This window comes from Pristis pectinata, chromosome 2 (assembly GCF_009764475.1).
Source record: "Pristis pectinata isolate sPriPec2 chromosome 2, sPriPec2.1.pri, whole genome shotgun sequence".
In the NCBI taxonomy this organism is placed as follows: Eukaryota; Metazoa; Chordata; class Chondrichthyes; order Rhinopristiformes; family Pristidae; genus Pristis; species Pristis pectinata.
Genome location: NC_067406.1, coordinates 31,426,099 through 31,447,831, shown reverse-complemented (window position 1 = coordinate 31,447,831; position 21,733 = coordinate 31,426,099). Strand labels below are relative to the sequence as shown.

The window sequence follows — 21,733 nt, the reverse complement described above, 5'->3', positions numbered from 1 at the left end:
CAATCTCTTTCTAAGATTGCAAAGATGCAATGGACTAAATAGCCTGTTTGGTGCTACAATATGCACAGAACAGAGAGAAAGGGACCAAACAAAAGAAAGATGTACTGATGTTTAATTTCAGATCATATAAAATATCACTGAGATACTGCTAGATGCCTCTTCAAGGATTTCTTGTTCATTCACTTGTCCAATTTAAGCTTGAATAATGACAATTTCTATTTTAAACAACACACCTGATGTAAATTCCATAGCTTCAATCCACGTGTGAAGCAGTTCCTTATGACCTCAGATCTAACTCTCTTGCATTAAATCTTGCACTGACGCCCTGAACTCTTCACTCAGTCTATTAATAGGAACAGTAAACTATAGTAGCACAGTAACTGAAAATCAAATAAAGCAGGTCAGGCAGTTTCTGTGGAAAGCAAAGTAGCCAAGTTCCCTTCAGAACCCACAGCAGTCCTATGGAAGATAGAAGAAGAAAACTTCTGAAGAAGACAACACTGCCAGACAACAGACAAAATTCTCAAGTCCAGAAAATGCAGGACAAGCCCAATGAAACCAATTACTGACCTATTAAACTTAATGATCAGCAAACAGCACTAAAAGTCTGGACAGCACGACTTCTGCTCTGAAACCTGTTACAATCAAGGTCCAAATATCAACAAAATGACTGACTGACAGCTCCTGACATCAAAGTGTTATTTTTGTCATGTACAAGACTCATAAAATAAAAATCACTGGGACTAAAGAAGAAAATTCTCCACTGTTACACTGAGTAAGAAGGAAGATGGTTGTGGTTAAAGTCAATTCCAGCCACAGGAAAAACATTGCAAGAGTACCCAAGGGCAGTGTCCAAGGCTCAACAATTTTTAGCTGCTTTATCAATGACATTACCTCCATCACAAGGTCAAAGAGAGTCACTGATGACTCAGCGTTCAGTTCCCTTTGCAATTCCTTGGATCATGAATCAATCTGTGCCAACACACAGCAAGGCTCCATCAGACAGAACACTACCTCTCTCAACAGGGGAGTAAAAGAAATGATTTCAATTATTTTTTCCCCCACACACAAATACTTTGTGGTAGGCCTATTCTTGCTTTTTATGCTGTAATAATCTTTTCGCAAAAAATACTTGAAATTGATGAGTTGCTTTTTCTCCCTTGCATCAAATTAAAACTTTAAAAACGTTATTTATATAGCACGGTAACAGGCCCTTCCGGCCCAATGAGTCTGCACCGTCCATTTTAAACCTATATTAACCTGCCCAAATGTCTTTAGAATGTGGGAGGAAACTGGAGCACCCGGAGGAAACCCACGCAGACACAGGGAGAACGTATAAACTCCTTACAGACAGCGACGGGAATCGAATCCCGATTACTCACACTGTAATAGTGTCACGCTAACTGCTACACTACCATGTTGCCTTCATTATTTTGTTATTTTCCAAAAGTGATCATTATCCCCATCACTGCTCAAGAAAAAAAACAAGCATAACATTACTTGTATTTAACAGCCCGATAAGATGATAAAATTTTAATAACATCTAAATTGCATATAATTATGCATATGTATCAGTCCCTAATTTGTCACATTAATTATCCATTACCCAGCGTAGAAAAAATAGTAAACAAAGCCATTGCCTCAGTTGCTTTGCAAAACCCAGTGCCCAAACTGAGAACTCCTTTCCTCTCCTGAAGTTGAAGCATATGCCTCAAGGCCCAGCATTTCTGTGTAATCCTGACCACACACGTACCTCATCAATAAGCCAGCCTACACAGGCTTTCATAACCTTGCCAGACTTGAACTCTGCTTCTGCTGAAGCTCATATCTATGCTTTGCCTTGCTTCAGATTTGCCAGCCTGGATGTTCCCCTGACTGGGTCAGTCCAACTTGGAGCTCAACCATGGTTTTACTGTGTGTATGCTGTATTACACCATGTCCTGAGGAACTAAATGGTTCCCACTCTGGCTATGTGCTAACTTTAAAATTCTCATCTTTTTCTCAAAATTCTTCAGAACTTCACCTTCCCATTACTCTGCAACCTCCAAAAACCTTGTCCTCCTCCAATTTTGGCCCCTTAAGAAACGCTAATATTAATTGTTCACCCATCACACCCATGCTTTCTGTGGCTGAGGCTTTGAGATCAGTAATTCCCTCTATAAACCATACACTTCTTTACCCTTCTTTAGGACAACTCTTAAAAATGAACTCTTTAATTAATCTTGCAATCACCTATCCAAATTCCTCATTATATGACTTATTCTGCTCTCATGAAGCAACTTGGAATATATTACAGTGTTAATGTTTATAATAAAAGCAAATTGTTGTCCTTCTAAGATAATTTCCATTGTTCAATGTCAAAATCACCCCCCCTCCCTAAAAATATGTACTCATTCAATAAGAACCAGCTAACCAGTAAAATGATGTGAAGTTGACTCATTAATTTGAAATGAAAGGCATAGATAGGATAGATAGTTAGAGTCTTTTTCCCAGGGTGGAAATGTCAAATACTTGAGGACATAGGTTTAAGATGAAAGGGGGCAAGTTTAAAGCAAATACATGAGGCAAGTCTTTTTTTAAAAACACAGTGTGGTAGGTACCTATAATGCACTACCAAGGGAGGTGGTAAAAGCAGATATAAGAGCAACATTTAACTTGCATTGAGACAGGCACGTGAAGAAGTGGGGAATAGAAGGATACATACCATGTACAAGCAGATAGGATTAGTTAGATTGCAGTTATGGTCGGTGCAGACATGGTGGGCTGAAGGGCCCATTCCTGTGCTGTACTGTTCTATAATAGAGGAATTTGCTGGTTCTGCAGTCAGATCAATTTGGTAAATAAAGCATTTCTAATGATTCAATCATCATTTACTTGCTGATCATTTGTACTAAGAACATTCTGCAACACATTGAAGTAAAAGGAAATCTAATAGAAGAAAGTCATTTAGCTATAATTTTGGTTTCATAATGAGAGGGCTGATAGCACTTTTATCACTACAACTAGCTCCATGTATAATACACATTGAAACTTGAATTCAGGTCACTAATATGGATACCAATTCACCGCATGTCTGAATAAATTACCTATTTTTTAAAAGGAAAATTCAGCACGAGAACTGATAGATTAATTAAAGTACAGGGAGCAGATGGATTTGGGAGCCATCCAGAAGCAATAGAGTAACAAGAGCAGAGAATGCTGGAAGTGATCAGCAAACAGAAGTGGCAGGGGACTGAAGCTCAGGGTCATCCCCTTTGGGACACAACGGATATGTGAAACAAAACAGACACCTAATCTGCATTTGGACTCTGCAGTGCTGAAGACAGCACATTGTGAGAACCTAACACAAAGCACAAGTGGAAGAAGTGGCAGTGTTGTAGCTCGCAGAATTGCTGCATCAAGTCTTCAGAGACCAAGTTGGATCCTGATCTCCAGTGCTGTCTATGTGGAGTTTGCATGTTTTCCTTGCAACCACATGGCTTTCCTCCCTCTTCACATAGACATGCAACTTAATTGGCCACTGCAAAATTGCCCCAATCTTCAGGCAAGTGGTAGAAGCTGGGGGCAGTCAATAGGAACAGGTGGAGGATAAAAAAAAGGATAAGTATAAATGGATGTCACAGAATCGGTGTTATACAGTATGGAAAAGGGTCCTTTGGCCCACCCAGTCCATGCCAATCATCAACCACCCACTTACACTAATCCTACATTTATCATTTTATTCTTCCCACATTCCCACCAACTCCCACCATATTTGATTACTCACACACTAAGGGCAATTTACAGTAGCCAATTAACCAATTGACCTGCACGTGTTTTGGATGTGGTTCGAAACTGGAACACACAGAGGAAACCGACAAACTTACATGGAAAATGTACAAACTTCAACACAGGCAGTCCCTGAGGTCAGGATTGAACCTGGGACACTGGAGCTGTATGGCAGCAGCTCTACCAGCTGTGTCAGTGTGCCAGCCCTGCACTTGATGGGCAGTGCAGATCAAGGGGGCCAAACAGCCCATGTCTGTTCTATATGAACATGTTTCATCTGGACGAGCTTTTTGGATCTCTGGTGAAAAAGGGCAGATATTGCATTCCCCACTGCTGCCAAGGAAAGTATCAAAAGAAGGGAAGTGCTGAGTGGAGATGGAAGAGTGGAGTAGAGATTTACAAAAGGAATAGTCATTTCAGAATGCTGAAGAAGGGGAACAGATGTCTAATAGTGAAATTCTGTTGGAGGCAGTGCAAGTAATGGAGGATGATCCATTGAATGTGGAGGCTGGTGAGCTGGAAGCTGTGGTTAAGGAGAATCCTGTCCTTGCTCTGGCCAGGAGGAGGCAGTGAGAGCACAAGTGGAAGAAACAGGAGATCTGGTTCTACCATAGTAGAACCATCAAACCCCTGTCAACTATAGTGGAAGGAGAAAAATGGTCATACAGCCGACCCGCACATTACAGCCGTTCAGGTAATGGAAATTTGCCCTTAAAGAATTCACGAATCACTACCCAAAAATATGAGATATGGAATAAAATTCACACCCATGGAATTTATGTAAAAAAAAAGTAAACAAATAAACAATTTTTTTTCCAACTTGTGTTTCTTAATACATGCGCAGATGATGCAGCTTCGCATTACACATGAGATGGACTGTTTTCTAGGAACATAACCTCCCATAATGCGGGGGCTTGTCTGTACAGAAAAAGGAAGACATATTAAAGGTATGGGTGCATAAAGTCCCATCAGCAGAGCAGATACAGTGGAAACGGAAGAACGAGGATAATGGAGTAGCATCCTCATAGGAAGCAGGGTTGGAGGAAGCTGACGTAGCTGAGCGAGTCAGTGAATTTATAATGAATAGTTCTGACTAACCTATCCCCTGAAATGGAGATACAGATGTCAAGAAAATGAAGAATCAGAAAGGACCACATGAATGTGAGAGCAGAGTGGAAATTAGCAGAAAAATTGACAATCAATTCCATAAACTTCATTACTAACTTCCACCCTGCCCTCAAATTCACTTGGATTATTTTCAACACCTGCTATCCAGTAACATTTACTACAAACCCACCGACTCCCACAGCTACCTAGGCTACACCTCATCCCACCCAGTCACTTGTAAGAACACTATCTCTTTTTCTCAGTTTCTCCATCTCCACTGCATCTGAGATAGTCCTTTTCAGGAAAGGTGGCTTCCCTCCACCACCCCCACTGTGGTTGATGGAGCTCTCACCTGCATCTCTTCAATTTCCCACACTTCTGCTCCACTTACCTCCTTGGTCCTTATCTTTCACCTCACCAGCCTACGCATCCAGTACATCATTCTTCGACATTCCTGCCAGCTACAACGTGACCCCACCACCAGTCACATCTTCTCCTCTCCACCCCTTTCTGTTTTCTGCAGGAACCACTCTGTCCATGACTCCTTGTTTCACTCATTCCTACCTATCCATTCCTCTTTCTCCCCAGGCACCTTCCCCTGAAACTGTAGGAGGTGTAACACCCATGTCTACACCTCCTACCTCACCACAATCCAGGGACTCAAATCCCCTTCCAGAGGAGACAGACATGCACTTTCTCCATCTTATCTACTGTATTTGTGTTCTCAATGTGGTCTCCTCTACATCAGTGAGACCAAGTGCAGACTACATGGCCTCTTTGTTGAGCACCTGCCCTCTGTCAACAATGACCATCTGGAGCTCCCGTTTGCAAGCAATTTTAATTCCCCTCCCTATTCCCACACTGACCTGCCTGTCCCTGGCCTCCTCCACTGCCAGGGTGAGGCTAAACGCAAGCAAGAAGAACAGCACCTCATATTCCACCTGGGTAGTCTACCACCTGACAGCAATTTCATATAATCCGTTCCCCCTCTGTCCCTTTCTCTCTCCTCCTGACCTACCGAGGTCCTCTCACATACACTGAATGTTGTGGTTTGGTGGGGTAGATGGGGAGAGAAGGTATGTGAAAATGCTGCACTGGCTCCCAGCAGAAGGTTACTGCAGCCTTGAAACAACCTACAAGTCCATTCTCATCCATCCCGCTGGTCTCCCAAATGCTCGGTCGTATGTATGGGGTGTCCACAAGTCAGGTGTTCGTAACCTGGGAGGACCTGTATAGAGTAAATGTGTATACCTGGAATGCTAAGGGGGCTTGCTAGTAATTCAGCAGCTCCTCAGTGTTGGGGTTCAGTATTCTTCTTATAGATGTGTTAATGATGCATTGTTAAGACTGAGTAAAAATAGATCTTTGGTCACAAGTGCTAAACGTACATTCACAGGTCAGCTGCCAATTGTATTTACTTTCATACATTTGGTATCACTGCATTTAACAGAAACAATTATGCTGGGATGAGTACAACTAGCCATAACAGATTCATTTGCAATTAACATTGGTGACAGAAGACAAACTACTGTGAATTGTCAAAAACTTGAATAAATATTTGCCAAAAGGTAATTTTGATATTTCTGAGCAATGGAACTTGATATTTTTCTAAATGATAAGTCACAAAGTAAATTAAAAATTATGAATGATTTCAGTCAAAAAGGAAAATAAAAACCACTGTTCCATCATTTGCACTATTTCAAATTTACCAGTTAACACAAGCATTACAAGAGTTTAACAATGTTGTGCTGGAGTTCCAGATGTCTATGGGCCAAACTCAATCATGTCAAAATGGGAATGTGCAAGCATTAGTCACTCACTTACATGCAGCAATTTCCAAAATTGGTTGGCAGTACCCAATGGCCCAGGTTCACAACACAGTAACCAATCTCAGACCTCTAACTAGAAATACAATTAAAGTTCTGTGGCATATTCCCAGCCTTTTCTTTGCTCTGCTATAGATTTGTACTCATGGCAGTTTTATCAAAGTTGATGAAAAACTGCTTCAACAAGGAACCAACAAAGATGTTGAATTAGTAAAGGACTCAGCAAATGTAAGTAGTAATCTACAATTGCTGATTATTAACAGCTGAAAAGAAAGAACCAAGGCTGGAAAAAAAAAATTAGCTCTTGGCATCTAGAGCTCCAGATAAGAGTTTTCCAGATATAATTAAAACTTGTATTACACTATCCACAGCTGGAAAAAGATGATTAGAATTGTAACAATGGGCCTGTTTAAATAACATGATTATCTAGTACCCTTTGGTATCAATGGCTTTAATAATTCATGACTCAAATACCATAGTGTGATTATAAAAGATAAATAACAAATCTGTTGCTAAAATTCTAAATATAGTTGGTGCAAATTGACAAGGCAAGAAGACTTGACAACGGAATTAGACAATATATCAAACATGGCATTTCAAACACTAAAAATGTTACTAATTATTTAAAATCTTAAATTGGAGTATTAGATTTAATTTTAAATAAATTATGACTCAGTAAGCTATGTCACAAATTATATTCTTCAAGGTCAGTGTATTCTCTGTCTTCCATCATTCTACCCTTAGTCTTGCATTTATTTACATTATATTTTTGCAAATGATATAAAAGTCCTTCCATCTCAACTTTCCTGGACTCTTTTTTATTGAAATACCACTACTTCTCTGAACCTTTCTCTAGTTCTCACCAGGCTGCTGATAAACAACCTACCACAATGTTCCTTCTCCTTACATGCCACAATGAACCCAAGATATATCACAGTGTAAATCCACAAGAACCTTAACCTCCTTAATAAAATCATTTTCCCTTTTGACCTCAATATGGCTGTTTGTACTTTCAAACATCATATTGCTCAAATGCTCTGTTAACTTCTCTCATTGTATCTTCAACTATGAAGTCTTCTTATACAATGGGACAGACCCCACGAGGTTTTCCCAATAATGCAGAAAGATCAAAGAGCACTACATATGTCAGAAATTGATAGCATCTGTATATGCACAGGCTGAAGGAGAAAACATGTTAATTTCTTTTTTAAAAATTGTCTTTTCAACCATAACTTACCGGTAAGTAATTAAGAGGCACATCAACTTGGCCCAGGAAATCATCTCTTGTCTGTAAAACAAAAATTATGGAACTTTGTCAATAATTAACAGAAATAAATTTAACCTAATTATAATTCAATAATTTGATCTAAAGTAGAAAACTATCAAATCTACAAGGTTCTGCAGACACATCAATTCACAAAACATGGAATAGTACCTGTGGCCCATGATATCTGCTCTGACCATTCTGCCAATCTAATTAATCCCATCTGCCTGCACATGGTCTGTATCCTTCTATTCCCTACCTGTTCATGTGTCAGTCTCAAAAATTCAAGAACATGGCTGAATTTTACCTCAAACACTATTTCTGCTTCCATATCTATATCCATTAATATCCAGAAATCTATTGATCTCTGTTCTGGACATAATCAATGACTGAGCCTTCACCACCTTCTGAAGTAGAGAATTCCAAAGATTCACCACCCATACAATGAGGAGATTTTTCCTCATTTTGGTACTGTATGACCCATAGGTATCAATTCCTCAACTGGGGAACACCCTCCCGAAATCTACTCAATCGAGCTAAGAATTTTGTCCATTTCAATGAAGACACCTCTTATTCCTATTAACAAGAGAATAGAGACCTAGCCTACTCTATCCCTCCTCATATAATAGCTATACCACCCTTGGAACCAGTCTGATGAACCTTTGCTTCACTCCTTCCATATTATGTCTTTTTTAGAACTAAATTGTGTACAATATTCCTGGTATGTCTCACCTAGGCCCTGTGCACATGATACATTTTGTCCTTACTTACATAACCTGGCATTAATTTTTATTTAATTCATAATTTTCCTAGATAGATTGTGATGTTTTCTTCAAGTAAAATGTGCATTACAAATATAGTTGTTCTATTTTTTAAAAAGAAAGCAAAGAAAGGGAGATTAGGTAAAATCTGAAATTAAGAACATGCATTATTAATAGTCATTTGCATTCCTTTTGGGATATTCCACTTTATAGCCAATTACTTTTGACATCTAGTCATTCCTATAATGTACGAAATACTGCAGCCAAATTGCTCACAGCAAGCAGCAAAGTGATAATAAACAGAAAATCTGTTTTTAAGTTATGCTTATTGGGGGATAAATATTACCAGAGTATTGGGGATAATTCTACAGTTCCTTGAAATAATAATGATGGAACACTTAAGAGACCAATGCAGCCTTGACTTATCTGTCCCCTCAAAATGCAAACTAGAAAATGAAAAAAAATGTTAAGTATTTACAAATGCCTTCCCGCAGGAATTCATTTCTGGGACTAACTTACAGTGTTATTTACCATTTACGTGTTAGTACTTCAACATTTTACCCGACCAACAAGCTAAAGCCAAATTGCAAAGACAAAAATAACTAAAGAAAACATGTGCAAAATAAGGAGGCACTATTTTAAAGACTGGTAATAGAGTCAAAGTGACATGAACTTTCCATAATAGGGGTAAATAAAAAAAAATGCCTGCACTACACAGCAAATACTCAAAAAAAACTCTACATGTCATATCAGAATGGCTATTAAAATTAACTAAGATGTTTTCTACCACAAGTTGTACACCCTGCACGAAATGTACATCTATACAAGCTGTACAATATAGTTGCCATATATAAATACTGATAAATAATTGACCATTACAGCTTGAAAGAAGACAAACTTCAAATCTTCAAAAACCATACAAAAAATAATGAAATGAAATCAATTTATAATTTGCATTTAAAACTCAGTGTAAAATCAGAAAATGTTAACCGAATGAACTCGAAAAAGGGATGCCAAAAGTAGAATCTTGTACATACAGAAGCAATTTTGGTTCGATGGGATAAAGTACTTACAAAAGGATTGTCACTTCTTGGCATTATAACCTAATAACGTACAAGTCTGAAACCATTTCTGAAATGTATTCTTAAAAAGAAACACATGCACATGTACAAAACTCCATTTCATTAATCCAATCCACAAGGGAAGTCCAATGCAAACTAATTAAGACCAAGTCAAAGTCAAAGTCAAAGTCGAGTTTATTGTCACATGCAGAAGTACATATATGCATAGGTGCAATAAAAAACTTACTTGCAGCAGCATCACAGGCACATAGCATCAGATACACAACATTCACAAGAAAATCGTAAATTATCAACAAAAATTATACAAAATTATACAAGAAAGAATACAATTAAAACAAAAAAAATGTCAATCATAGTGCAAAGTGGTCACAGTGTTGCTATACTGAGGTAGTAATTAAGGTTGTGCAGGTTGGTTCAAAAGCTGAATGGTTGAAGGGATGTAGCTGTTCTTGAAACTGGCGGTGTGGGACTTCAGGCTTCTGTACCTCCTGCCTGACAGTAGCTGTAAGAAGATGGCATGGCCTGGATGGTGGGGATCTTTCATGATAGACATTGCCCTCGTGAGGCAATGTCTTATGTAAATGCTACTGATGGTGGGGAGGGAGGTGCCAGTGATGTAATGGGCTGAATCCACTACCCTCTGCAGCTTCTTATGTTCTTGTGCATTCGAATTGCTGTACCAGACTATGATGCAACCAGTCAGGACACTTTCAACAGTACGTCTGCAGAAGTTTGTTAGAGTGTTCAGTGACATACTGAACCTCCTTAACCTTCTAAGAAAGGCATGCCTTCTATGTGCTGGAATGCACATTATCTGAAAGTACACATACAAGTCTTAAAAGTTTCAATTCTATTTTTGATGCTAGGGAATAGAAAAAAATACTCCCAAATGATCTGCATACAATAGGAGTTTCTTTTCCATTTTGCATTAATCATCTCTCATTATATTATGGTGCATTAATCAATCCCCACACATTTTCAGATCTTCTCATGAGACTGTTAGTGAAGGTTGGGGCTGGAGTTGTTTGCGTATTTTGAAGCAGAGTGCACTGATCCTCATCAAAAAAGAAACCAACAAAGGTCAATGCACTTGAATCACAGCTCATATTCCATTAACTTCAAAAGTTTCAAGAATAAATATACAGATTTATTTCACTACTGCATCTCAGCCAGTTTCTTCTGCCTGGAGAACAATATTACCTCCTTCAGCTTTTCACACACTCACAAAGCTACAGGGAGCAAAGGAGAAACACTGATTTGAAAGAGTTGAGTTGAATTGGCCCACCCTCCCCATTGTCCCCTTCCCTTACTATTATCTGCTGTTCAACCTCAAGTCCTGAACTACTCCACAGACGTAGCAGGCAGAATGAAGATTTCAGCAGTCAAGTCATGATTTACATTTAACAATATACAATGGCAATATCTGTGAATTTTCAAATCATAATGCAATTTTGTTAATGGTGACACCATTTTAACATTTATAATAAACATCACTGTTGAACTTTCATAACTGTTGGGACAGAATGACTTCATATTAGCCACTGCACACAACTACAAGATTGAGTTTATAGGAAGGTGAGATCAAAGGGTTAATTTTTGTACAAAATTATAAAATATGTATTGTTGAAAGCATTAAATATTCCTTCAAACCTGCAATGGAGCTGGAAATGTCTTAAAACTTCCTGCCTTTGTAGGATTTCAACAAAAGATGAAATTGCTTTAAAATTCATCATAAATCACCAAGTTAATTTGAAGTACGTTTAAATAGAAGACCACAATTTCTCGCATCCTCAAGTCAAATTCAGCAAATTAATTTGGAGTACATTTAAATAGGAGACCACAGTTCCTCAAATCATCAAGTCAGTTGTATAGCAGATAAATGGTCCCTTCGGCCCACCAACTCCCTGCCAATCATTTTGCCTCTCTACAACGATCTCATTTGCCCACATTAGATCCGTATCCTTCTTGCATTGTCTATTTAAATGCATCTCTAAATACTTCTTGAACACGGTGATTGTATCTGATTCCACCACCTTCTCTGGCAGCAAGTTCCAGATATTAACCACTCCGTGTAAAAAAAAATCCTGCTCAAATCCCCTTTCAAACTCCTTCCTCTCACCTTAATTATCCAACAGCCTCCCTTATTCCAGGGAAAACAAACTCAGATGATCCAATCTCTCCCCATAGCCATAGTCCTCCAATCCAGGCAATATCTTGGTGAATCTCCTCTGCAGTCTGTCCAACACAACCACATTCTTCCAAAAGTATGATACCCAGAACTGCATAGAATACTCTCAGTGCAGTCTAATTTGTGTTTTGTGAAGTTGCAACATAACGTCCCAAATTTTATATTCCATGCCCTGACCTATAAAGGGAAGCATGCCATACTGTATGCCTTCTTCACCACCCTATCTACCTCTGTTGCCACTTACAGGGAACTATGGACTTGAACTCAAACTCTCTCTGTTCATCAGCATTCCTATGTCATTTACTGCATATGTCCTACTACTATTTAACTTCTCAAAATGCATCACCACACACTTTTCAGGATTAAGTTCCATCTGTCAATGCTCCACCCTGTTTTCCATCTGATCTTTAAAGTTTATTTACAGTGTGGTAACAGGTCCTTCCGGCCCAACAAGTCCGCGCCACCCATCTTAAACCCAAATTAACCTACCCGTACGTCTTTGCAATGTGGGAGGAAACCGGAGCACCCACAGGAAACCCATGCAGACACGGGAGAACGTACAAACTCCTTACAGACAGCGACGGGAATCGAACCCCGATCGCTGGCGCTGTAATAGCGTCGCGCTAACCGCCATGCTACCGTGCCGCCCTGCTGTATCCTGCTGTAGCCTTACACAACCTTCCTCGCTATCCACAAAGCCACCACCTTTCTTGTCATCCACAATTGCCATGTAGATTGTAGATAACACATCAACCAGAATGGTGAAATAGTATCACTCACTCCAATAAAAAATCTCCCAATCACTGTACAGCAACACCTGCTAGAAAGTATACAGAACAGTAATGACTTTAGCTATGATGTTTTACTTTGCCAGCATCTAACTTCCATCTGTTATGACTGACACCTTTTATTGCTCCTCATGTCAGCCCGGAATTAAACAGTGGATTGTCATTACAGTTGAAGGAAATAACAGCCAATTGAATTACAACATTGCTTAATAAGAAAAACAAAAACACTTTTTGAGCAAAATGATGAGAAGAGTCCTGGCCCTCATCCACTTAAAACAGCTTGCTAACCAACTACGCACATCCTGTGGTGAACTCCTCAAATGTCAATTACCGGTCTCCAGCATTTTAATGTCAGTGGCTGTTCACCAAGCAGGAATAATTTAAAAATGCACTGCATGCAAGAACCAGTTCAAGGTCTCCATCAGATTTCAAGCTCAGCATCGTCTGCTATCAAAGGCTCACCCCAGCTGTATATTTGAACACGCCTTTGTCAAGCTGAGAAAGATTCATTATCCCAGCCCAGTGCCAACTTGACTTTGCTCTTGCAATAGAAAATTACATTCTGGTTATTAGACATCAGTAAATTTTATTTGTAATTCTAATTTATCAACATAAACAAAAGAAGAATAAGCTACAAAATTGCATATATGAAATCTATTAACATATTTTGGAGTTACTAAACACAGTTTACAGATTTAAATACATTGAAGATATTGGCAACTTTATATAATAACTTAACTGGAAAATAACACACTAAAAAACACTTTGTTGAAAATAAGATTCCACAGATTTATCATTAATGTAGAAGAATGTGTATTGGTATATTATTGTCACTTGTACCGAAGTACAGTGAAAAACTTGTCTTGCAAACTGATCATACAGGTCAATTCATTACAAAGTGCAGTTACATTGAGTTAGTACAGAGTGCATTGAGGTATGTTACGAGTCAGGTTGCTATTTGGTGAATGTCCCTTTAAGACATAGTACAATAGAGTAGTATGTGTGTGTGGTGTCATCACGACAGCAAGATTACAACGTGCAGACATTTTTGCTCAGTGGGACAGTGAGGAGAGAGAGAGAGAGAGAAAGAGACTGAGAGACTGCTGGTCTCCAGAACAACGGATGAAGAACAGTAACTGTGTCTGTCACTACAATCCACGTATGGATTTTTGGAGCAAACAAGTGGAGTCCACTTTGTCGTTAACCTGTAGAGGGAAACAAGTATTTGTGTGGACAGCCACGTATCGAATGCCTTTGGGGTCTCAGGTACCTCGGAACCAATCAATGGGATCATCAGTGATTGAGGTGTCGTATGAGTTCAATCATGGAACATTTGGATTTCGTAATTTCTCTCCACATTCTCTCTCTACATTTTCTCTTCAGTCAATGGTGGTTTTGCAAAAGCCTTTGCTCACGTTTCACTTTATGACTTGTTGAACTGAACTTTGAGAACTGGACTTGGAGTTTGGGAACTTGCCAAACTCATGCTTCGAGTTTAGTTTAGGTATTATGTTTAATATCTAACATCTTTACTTTTCTTATTATCATAAGTAGTTATTAATAAAATAGTTTCTAACACATACATGACTCGGTGTGTTTCTATTGTTGCTGGCACATAACAGGTAGTACAGGTAAAAAAATAACAGTACAGAGTGAAGTGTCACAGCTACAGAAGAAGTGCAGTGCAATAAGGCGCAAGGTTACAACAAGGTAGATCGTGAGGTCATAGACTATCTCATTGTATAAGGGAACCGTTCAATAGTCTTATCACAGTGGGTAAGACTTAAGCTATCCTTAAGTCTGGTGGTACGTGCCTTCTGGCTCCTGTATCTTCTACCGGATGGAAGAGGAGAGAAGAGAGAATGTCCCGGTTGGGTGGGGTCTTTGATTATGCTGGCTGCTTCACCAAGACAACGAGAGGTAAAGACAGAGTCCAAGGAGGGGAGGCTAGTGTCCGTGATGTGCTGGGCTGTGTCCACAACTCTCTGCAGTTTCTTGCGGCTCTGGGCAGAGCAGTTGCCATACCAAGCCGTGATACATCCAGATAGGATGCTTTCTGTGGTGTATCGGTAAAAGTTGGTGAGAGTCAAAGGGGACAAACCAAATTTCTTTAGCCTCCTGAGGAAGCAGAGGTGCTGGTGAGCTTTCTTGGCCATGGCATCTACATGATTTGACCAGGACAGGCTATTGGTGATGTTCACTCCCAGGAACTTGAAGCTCTCAACCCTCTCTACCTCAGCACCATTGATGTAGACAGGTGAATGTACACCACCCCCTTTCCTGAAGTTAATGACCAGCTCTTTTGTTTTGTTGACATTGAGGGAAATGTTGTTGTCATGACACCATTCCACTAAGCTCTCTATCTCCTTCCTGTACTCCGACTCATCGCTGTTTGAGATACGGCCTACAACGGTGTCGTAAGTCCTCAATGGATGAGCTCCCAATACATTGCTTGAGGAAATTGAAGAGAGGAGTGTTTCTAAGAACTGTAATTCAAAGCTGCTGAATAGCTGACTATAGAGAAATGCTAATCTTGCAGCTAAGCGTGGTCATTAGAATCCAATGATAGTATACCATGGAGGTAAAACAAAATTAGCATCCTTTTAAATGTACAGTGTGACTTAATTTGATAAATTTTTGCATCCCACACACTCAGCAATGGACTCCTGAATATTATTAAGAGTGTAAAATGAAATAGGTGTCAGTTATACAGCCACCTCAAGCCTGGAACACCATTCAATATCATTGCTATACTTCCATCTCATCCACTTTCCTGCATGATCACCAATTCCCTGAAAAGAACAACCACCTAAGATGGAACACCCGTACTAACCACCCATAACCACCTAAGGTATAGCATTTCAGACGTTTATAGAGTTATGGAGTTATACAGCGTGGAAACAAGCCCTTCGGCCCAATCTGTCCATGACAACCAGGTTTCTCTAAACTTTTCCTATCCATGTACCTGTCTAAATCTGTTTTAAACATTGTAATTGTACATGCCTCTAAGATTAAGATCTTTTATTAGTCACATGTACATCGAAACACAGTGAAATGCATTTTTTGTGTAGTGTTCTGGGGGGCAGCCCACAAGTGTCGCCACGCTTCCGGCGCCAACATAGCGTGCCCACAACTTCCTAACCTGTACATCTTTGGAACGCGGGAGGAAACCGGAGCACCTGGAGGAAACGCACGCAGACACGGGGAGAACGTACAAACTCCTTACAGACAGCGGCGGGAATTGAACCTGGGTCGCTGGTGCTGTAAAGCATTACGCTAACTGCTACACTACTGTGCCTGCCTCCACAGCTTCCCTGGCAGCTCATTCTATATATCCTCCCACCTTAAATCTATGCCCTTTAGTTTTAGACTCCCCTACCCTAGGAAAAAGACTGTGACTATTCACCTTATCTCTGCCCCTCATGATTTTATATATCACCGCTCAGTCTCCTGCACTCCAAGGAAAAATGTTCCAACTTATCCAGCCTCTCCTTATAACTCAAGCCCTCCAGTGCTGTAACATCTTCACAAATCTTTTCTGCACCCTTTCTAGCTTGAAGACATCCTTCCTCTAGCTGGGCAACTAGAACTACACACAATATCCAAGTGTGGTCTCACCAACAACTTCTACAGTTGTAACATGACGTCCCATCTCCTGCACTAAATGTCCTAACCCATGAAGGCAAGTATGCCAAACACCTTCTCCACCCCCCTGTCTACCTTTGTCTTCACTTCAGGGAACTATATGACTGTGCCCCTGGTTCTTTCTGTTCTGCAACACTATCCAGGGCTCAACCATTTGCTGTGCAAGTCCTGCCCTGGTTTAACTTACCAAAGTACAACACCTCGCACTTGTCTGAGTTAAACTCCTTCTGCCATTCTTTGGCAATTTCCCCAATTGATCTAGATCTGGCTGAGTCTTAGAATAACCCTCTTCACTGACCACTATATCACCAATTTTGAAGTCATCTGCAAACTTACTAACCTTGCCAACTGTATTCTCATTCAAATCATTAATAGAGATGACAAACAACAGTGGACCCAGCACCAATACCTGTGGCACACCACAACATTTTGGTGTTGGTCACTGGGTTTGCTGAATCTTGGTGGCCATTTGGTGATAGGAGTCAGAGGGTGTTAGTGGAGGGTTGTTCACAGGTCTCCAATCTGAAAAACAACCCCCACTACCACTCTCTGACCTCCTTCCACCAAGCCAATTTTGTATCTAATTGGTTAGCTCACCCTGGATCCAAGGTGACCCAATGTCCTGGACTAGCCTACCATGCAGGACCTTTTCAAAGGCCTTCCTAAAGTCCATGTAGACAACATCCACTGCCCTGCCCTTGTCAATCCTTTTCATCGCCTCTTCAAAAAAATTCAAATCAAATTTGTGAGACACAATTTCCCATGCAGAAAGCCATGTTGACTATCCCTAATCAGTCCTTGCCTTTCCCAATCCTATCTCTCAGAATCCTTTCCATTAACTTTCCACCACTGATGTTAGGCTCACTGGCCTGTAGTGCCCTGATTTGTCCTTGCAGCCCTTTTTAAAAGGAGGCACAGCATTTACCTCCCCTCAGTCTTCCGGAAGCTCAGCTGCAGCTAAGGATGATGCAAATATCTCTGCCAGGGCCTTTGCAATTTCTTCCCTAGCTTCCCACAACGTCCTGGGATACACTTGGTCAGATCCCGGGGATTTATCCACCTTAATATCCATTTAGGCCTGCAGCAGCTCCTCTTTTGTGATGTGGATAAGTTCCCAGACATCACTATTCATTTCCCTTAATTCCCTAGTTTCCATGACTTCTCCACAGTAAATACTGATGAGAAATATTCACTTAAGACCTTGCCTCTCTCTTGTGGTTCCACACACAGATGACCACATTGATCCTTAAGGGGCCCTATTCTCTCCCTAGCTGTTCTTTTGCTCTTAAAATACCTACAGAATGTCTTAGGAATCTCCTTTACCTTATGCCAGAGCAATCTCATGTCCTCCTTTTGCTCTGATTTTCCTCTTAAGTGTACTCCTACATCTCTTATATTTCTCAAGGAATTTGCTTGATCCCAGCTGCCTATACATGCTATATGCCTGCTTCTTTCTCCTGACCAGAACCTCAATATCCCTCGTCAACCAGGGTTGCCTAATCCTGTCAGCCTTGCCCTTCACTTTAACAGGATTTAACAGGAACATGCAGTCTCTAAATTCTCACGATCTCACTTTTAAAAGCCTCCCACTTGCCGGCCATCCCTTTACCTGCAAACAGCCTCTCCAATCAACCTCTGCAAGCTCCTGTCTAATGCCTTCAAAATTTGGCTTACCCCAATTTAGCATTTTAATTTGTGAATCGGCCTTATCTTTTTCCATAAATATTTTAAAACTAATAAAATTATGAGTTCTGGTCCCAAAATGCTCCATTGACACTTCAGACGCCTAGATTTCGATTCTATAAACTGGAAGAAATGGCCTCCTGGCAATTGCCTTGTAAGTTTCACTCAAATTCTTATATGTTAAACTGAGATCATGTCTCTTTCTTCCTCACTCAAGTGTAACCAACCTCTTCATTGCGGAATCTCATAATCCCAGGAATCAATCTAGGGTTTCAATCTGGTGAGATACTTACACTTTTGTTACAGAGTCTAAAACTGTGCACTGTGCTTCGGGTATAATTGCAGCACTCCCTTCACAGTAAAGAACAATGTATCATTGGCTTTTTCTAATCGTTCACTGTTTCTGGATGTTAACTCTATCACAGATACAAGGATAAACTATTTACTTTAAATACTAACATTTAACAATTTATTTTAAAAAAAATATTTTATTCTTCTATCCTCTTTGCTTTAATACCCATTTTCCTCGTACTATATCCTATCTGCAATCTTGCAGATTCACGTCACCTGCCTGTTGTCTTTCCTCACAGCTAACCTTTACACTAACTTTTTATAATCAGTAGACTAGGCACCTTCAAATCATTAATGTAAATTGTGACCAGATAAAGCCCTGGAACTGATCCTTGCAGCACTCCACTAATAACAGAGTGTTAACCTGAAAATGACCTCTTCATTCTAAATCTTTTTTCTGTCCCTTAACTAATCCACTATCTATACTTTCACATGAATTCTAAACTTAGAACACCTTATTTTGTGCAGTCATCTTTCAAAATTATCTGGACTCACTTCAGCAGCATCCTTTAAAAACTTAAATTTGTCCAACCCCTATTTCTTTTTCATAAAACTACATCCACTCTGCCCAATCCTATTATTAGTGAGCTGTTGCCTCTTTCTTAATAATGTATGGCAATTCCTCAACAATGAGTAAGCAAATAGTTTTCCATTTTTTCACTGTCTCATTTCAAGAATCACTCATGTTGTGGTGTAAGTAAATGCAGCAGTCAATTTGCACATAGCAAGGTTCTGCAAATTGTTTTGGGACCAAGTGGTGCTTTTCATTCATGTAATAAATATTGAGTAAAACACCCAGATAAGTCCTCATATATTCTTATTCCTCCTAAACCGGTCATTGTCTCAGTTGGTTAGGCATCCGGTTTTGCATGACCTGGCATTTCTCCCAAATAAAGAGTGGGAAGAATGTAATCATCTTCAGCCAAACCCATGAATTCTCTAAGCTTCCTATTGATCCTATCCTCTTACTCGAGAATGACCATTCAGCAATCAAATTGGAGACACAAGAGACTGCAGATGCTGGACTGTGGAGCAAAAAATGAGCTGCTGGAAGAACTCAGTGGGTTATGCAGCATCTGTGAAGGGAGGGAAATGGACAGTTGACATTATGGCTCAAGACCCTTCATCTAGACTGAGAGTGGAGGATGGAGACAGCCACTATAAAGAGAGGGAGTTGGGTGGGGTGGGGGGCAGCTGAAGAACGATGGGCAGATGGGGACGGGTGAGGGAGGGGGAGGAGGAGGGGTGGAGTTGTGATATAGAGGTAGGTGGGTGATACGTGGAAGCAGATAAGGGAAAACAAAAGGCAGATGGAATCAGGCAGGGGGTGGGGAGGGTGAAGGTGGAGACAGTCTGGAAGATGATAAGTGGGGACACGAAGTCTACAAGTGCTGGGATCTGATAAGTAAGGAAGGTGATAATGGCATCCATTGAAGGGAGAGATGGACAGATGGAACCTCTCAGGGAGGTGGGAGAAGTGTGCGGGTAGTAGGTGGATGGAACCAGGAGAGGGAGGGGGACAAAAATGGATGATGGGGGGGGGGTGGTCTGAGGAGGGAATGTCTGGTAAAGGAAGGTGAGGGGAACACAGGAGACAAGGGTCCCTGAAATAAGGGATTCCCCTCTCTCTCCTTCCAATCCACCTTCTGTCCTCCCACTTTTGTTCCCTTTCCCACACACCCACTCAAGCCCCCTATCATCCATTTTCATCCCCCACCCTTCCTAGTTCCATCCAGCTACTACTAACACATTTTAAGATAAGATTTCTTTATTAGTCACATGTACATTGAAACACACAGTGAAATGCAACTTTGTGTAGAATGCTCTGGGGGCAGCCCGCCAGTGTCACCCACACAATCACAGGGAGAATGGACAAACTCACGGACAGCAGCCGGAATTGAACCCGGGTCACTGGCACTGTAATAGCGTTATGCTAACCGCCACAGTACTGTGCCGGCTGCACCTACCGGGTTCTCTCCTCCATTTGGTTCTATCTACTCTTCATCTCACCCTTATTGATTCCCATTATCATCATCCTCATCAGATTCCAGTACAGGTAGCCTTTGTGTCCCCACTCATCACCTTCCAGCAGCTGTTTCCACCTTCAGCCTTCCCCCCTCTGGTTCTACCTGCCTTCATTTCCCCTTGTCTGCTTCCACCTATCACCCACCTGCCTCTGTTTCCAACTCCAGTCCTCCCCACCTGCTCCCACCACCCATCCTGGCTCCATCTGTCCATCATCCTTCACCCCTCCTTGGTCCACCTATCACCTACCAGCCCTCTGCCTCATCCCTCCTTCTCTCCTCTTTACACTGGCTATCTCCCCTCTCCACTCTCAGTCCAGATGAACGGTCTCAATCCGAAACGCCTACAATTCCTTCCCCCCCCCCAACAGATGCTGTTTGACCCTCTGAATTTCTCCAGCAGTTTGTTTCTTGTCCTGTTTGACTGCATGCTTAACATACAACTTCATATTCTCACTGTCAAAGCAAAATCTATTTCCTAACCTATGACACTCAATAACAGGAAGTGAAAAGGAAGATTAGATTTGTTCATGTCTAGGTTGGTTGAAGCATGAAATAGGAGAGTCAAAACAGAAAAACAAGAAAGTATTTGAAGCAGATTTATCAGGTTTAGAATGCTCTTGCATTTAGCCTTCTCAAACATGATGAACTGAAGTCTTGCCAACTAAATAGGTGAATTTTAATGCAGTGCAATATTGTCCTTCACTGTATTCACCACACAACATTCTCATTACCAGATCTTCATTGAGTTCATTACTCAAATATCAAAGTATAAAGATAAAAAAGGAATGAAGAATGCTGCACAGAGAATTTGCAAGATAAAACAAAAACATCTCGTGAACATTGGAGATAATACATGGGGCATTTCAAAGCTTGGTCACTCTACTTAAAAATCAAAAGGTCAGTATGAAGAGTTAAGATCGAGGCAAGAATTGGGTTTCTGCTTTCTGAATCAGAGGGATGGGCTAAGACAACTAGTTCCTTCCTAAAGATAAAAGGCTGTTAGGTATTTGTTTACAAGAAACAGAATGTACAATGTGGATGTTGAAAACAAAAAAAACTCAAGTGAGTCACACAGTTCAAGACACAAAGTGTCATATTAAAATGTAAAGTACTTAACCTTAAAAACAATACATGCTGCAGTTTGTGGTCATTATTATACTTCAATTGATTCTGGGAACTGAAGATCCAGGTCACGAATTCTAAACTGTAAAGACTACAAGAGCTAGTAGTTAGATTTGCTAAC

The 21,733-nt window shown here is 40.5% G+C and overlaps 1 protein-coding gene across 14 annotated transcripts in view; it reads right to left on the bottom strand.

Annotated features, from left to right (window-relative positions):
• nedd4l (NEDD4 like E3 ubiquitin protein ligase) overlaps window positions 1–21,733 on the bottom strand; it is a 316,982-nt gene that overhangs the window by 105,257 nt on the left and 189,992 nt on the right. For all 14 annotated transcript variants that reach the window (XM_052036646.1, XM_052036653.1, XM_052036662.1 and 11 more), the window contains one exon: window positions 7,939–7,989. In XM_052036646.1, the coding sequence (XP_051892606.1) occupies window positions 7,939–7,989 (51 nt within the window). The remainder of the gene's footprint in view (window positions 1–7,938; window positions 7,990–21,733) is intronic.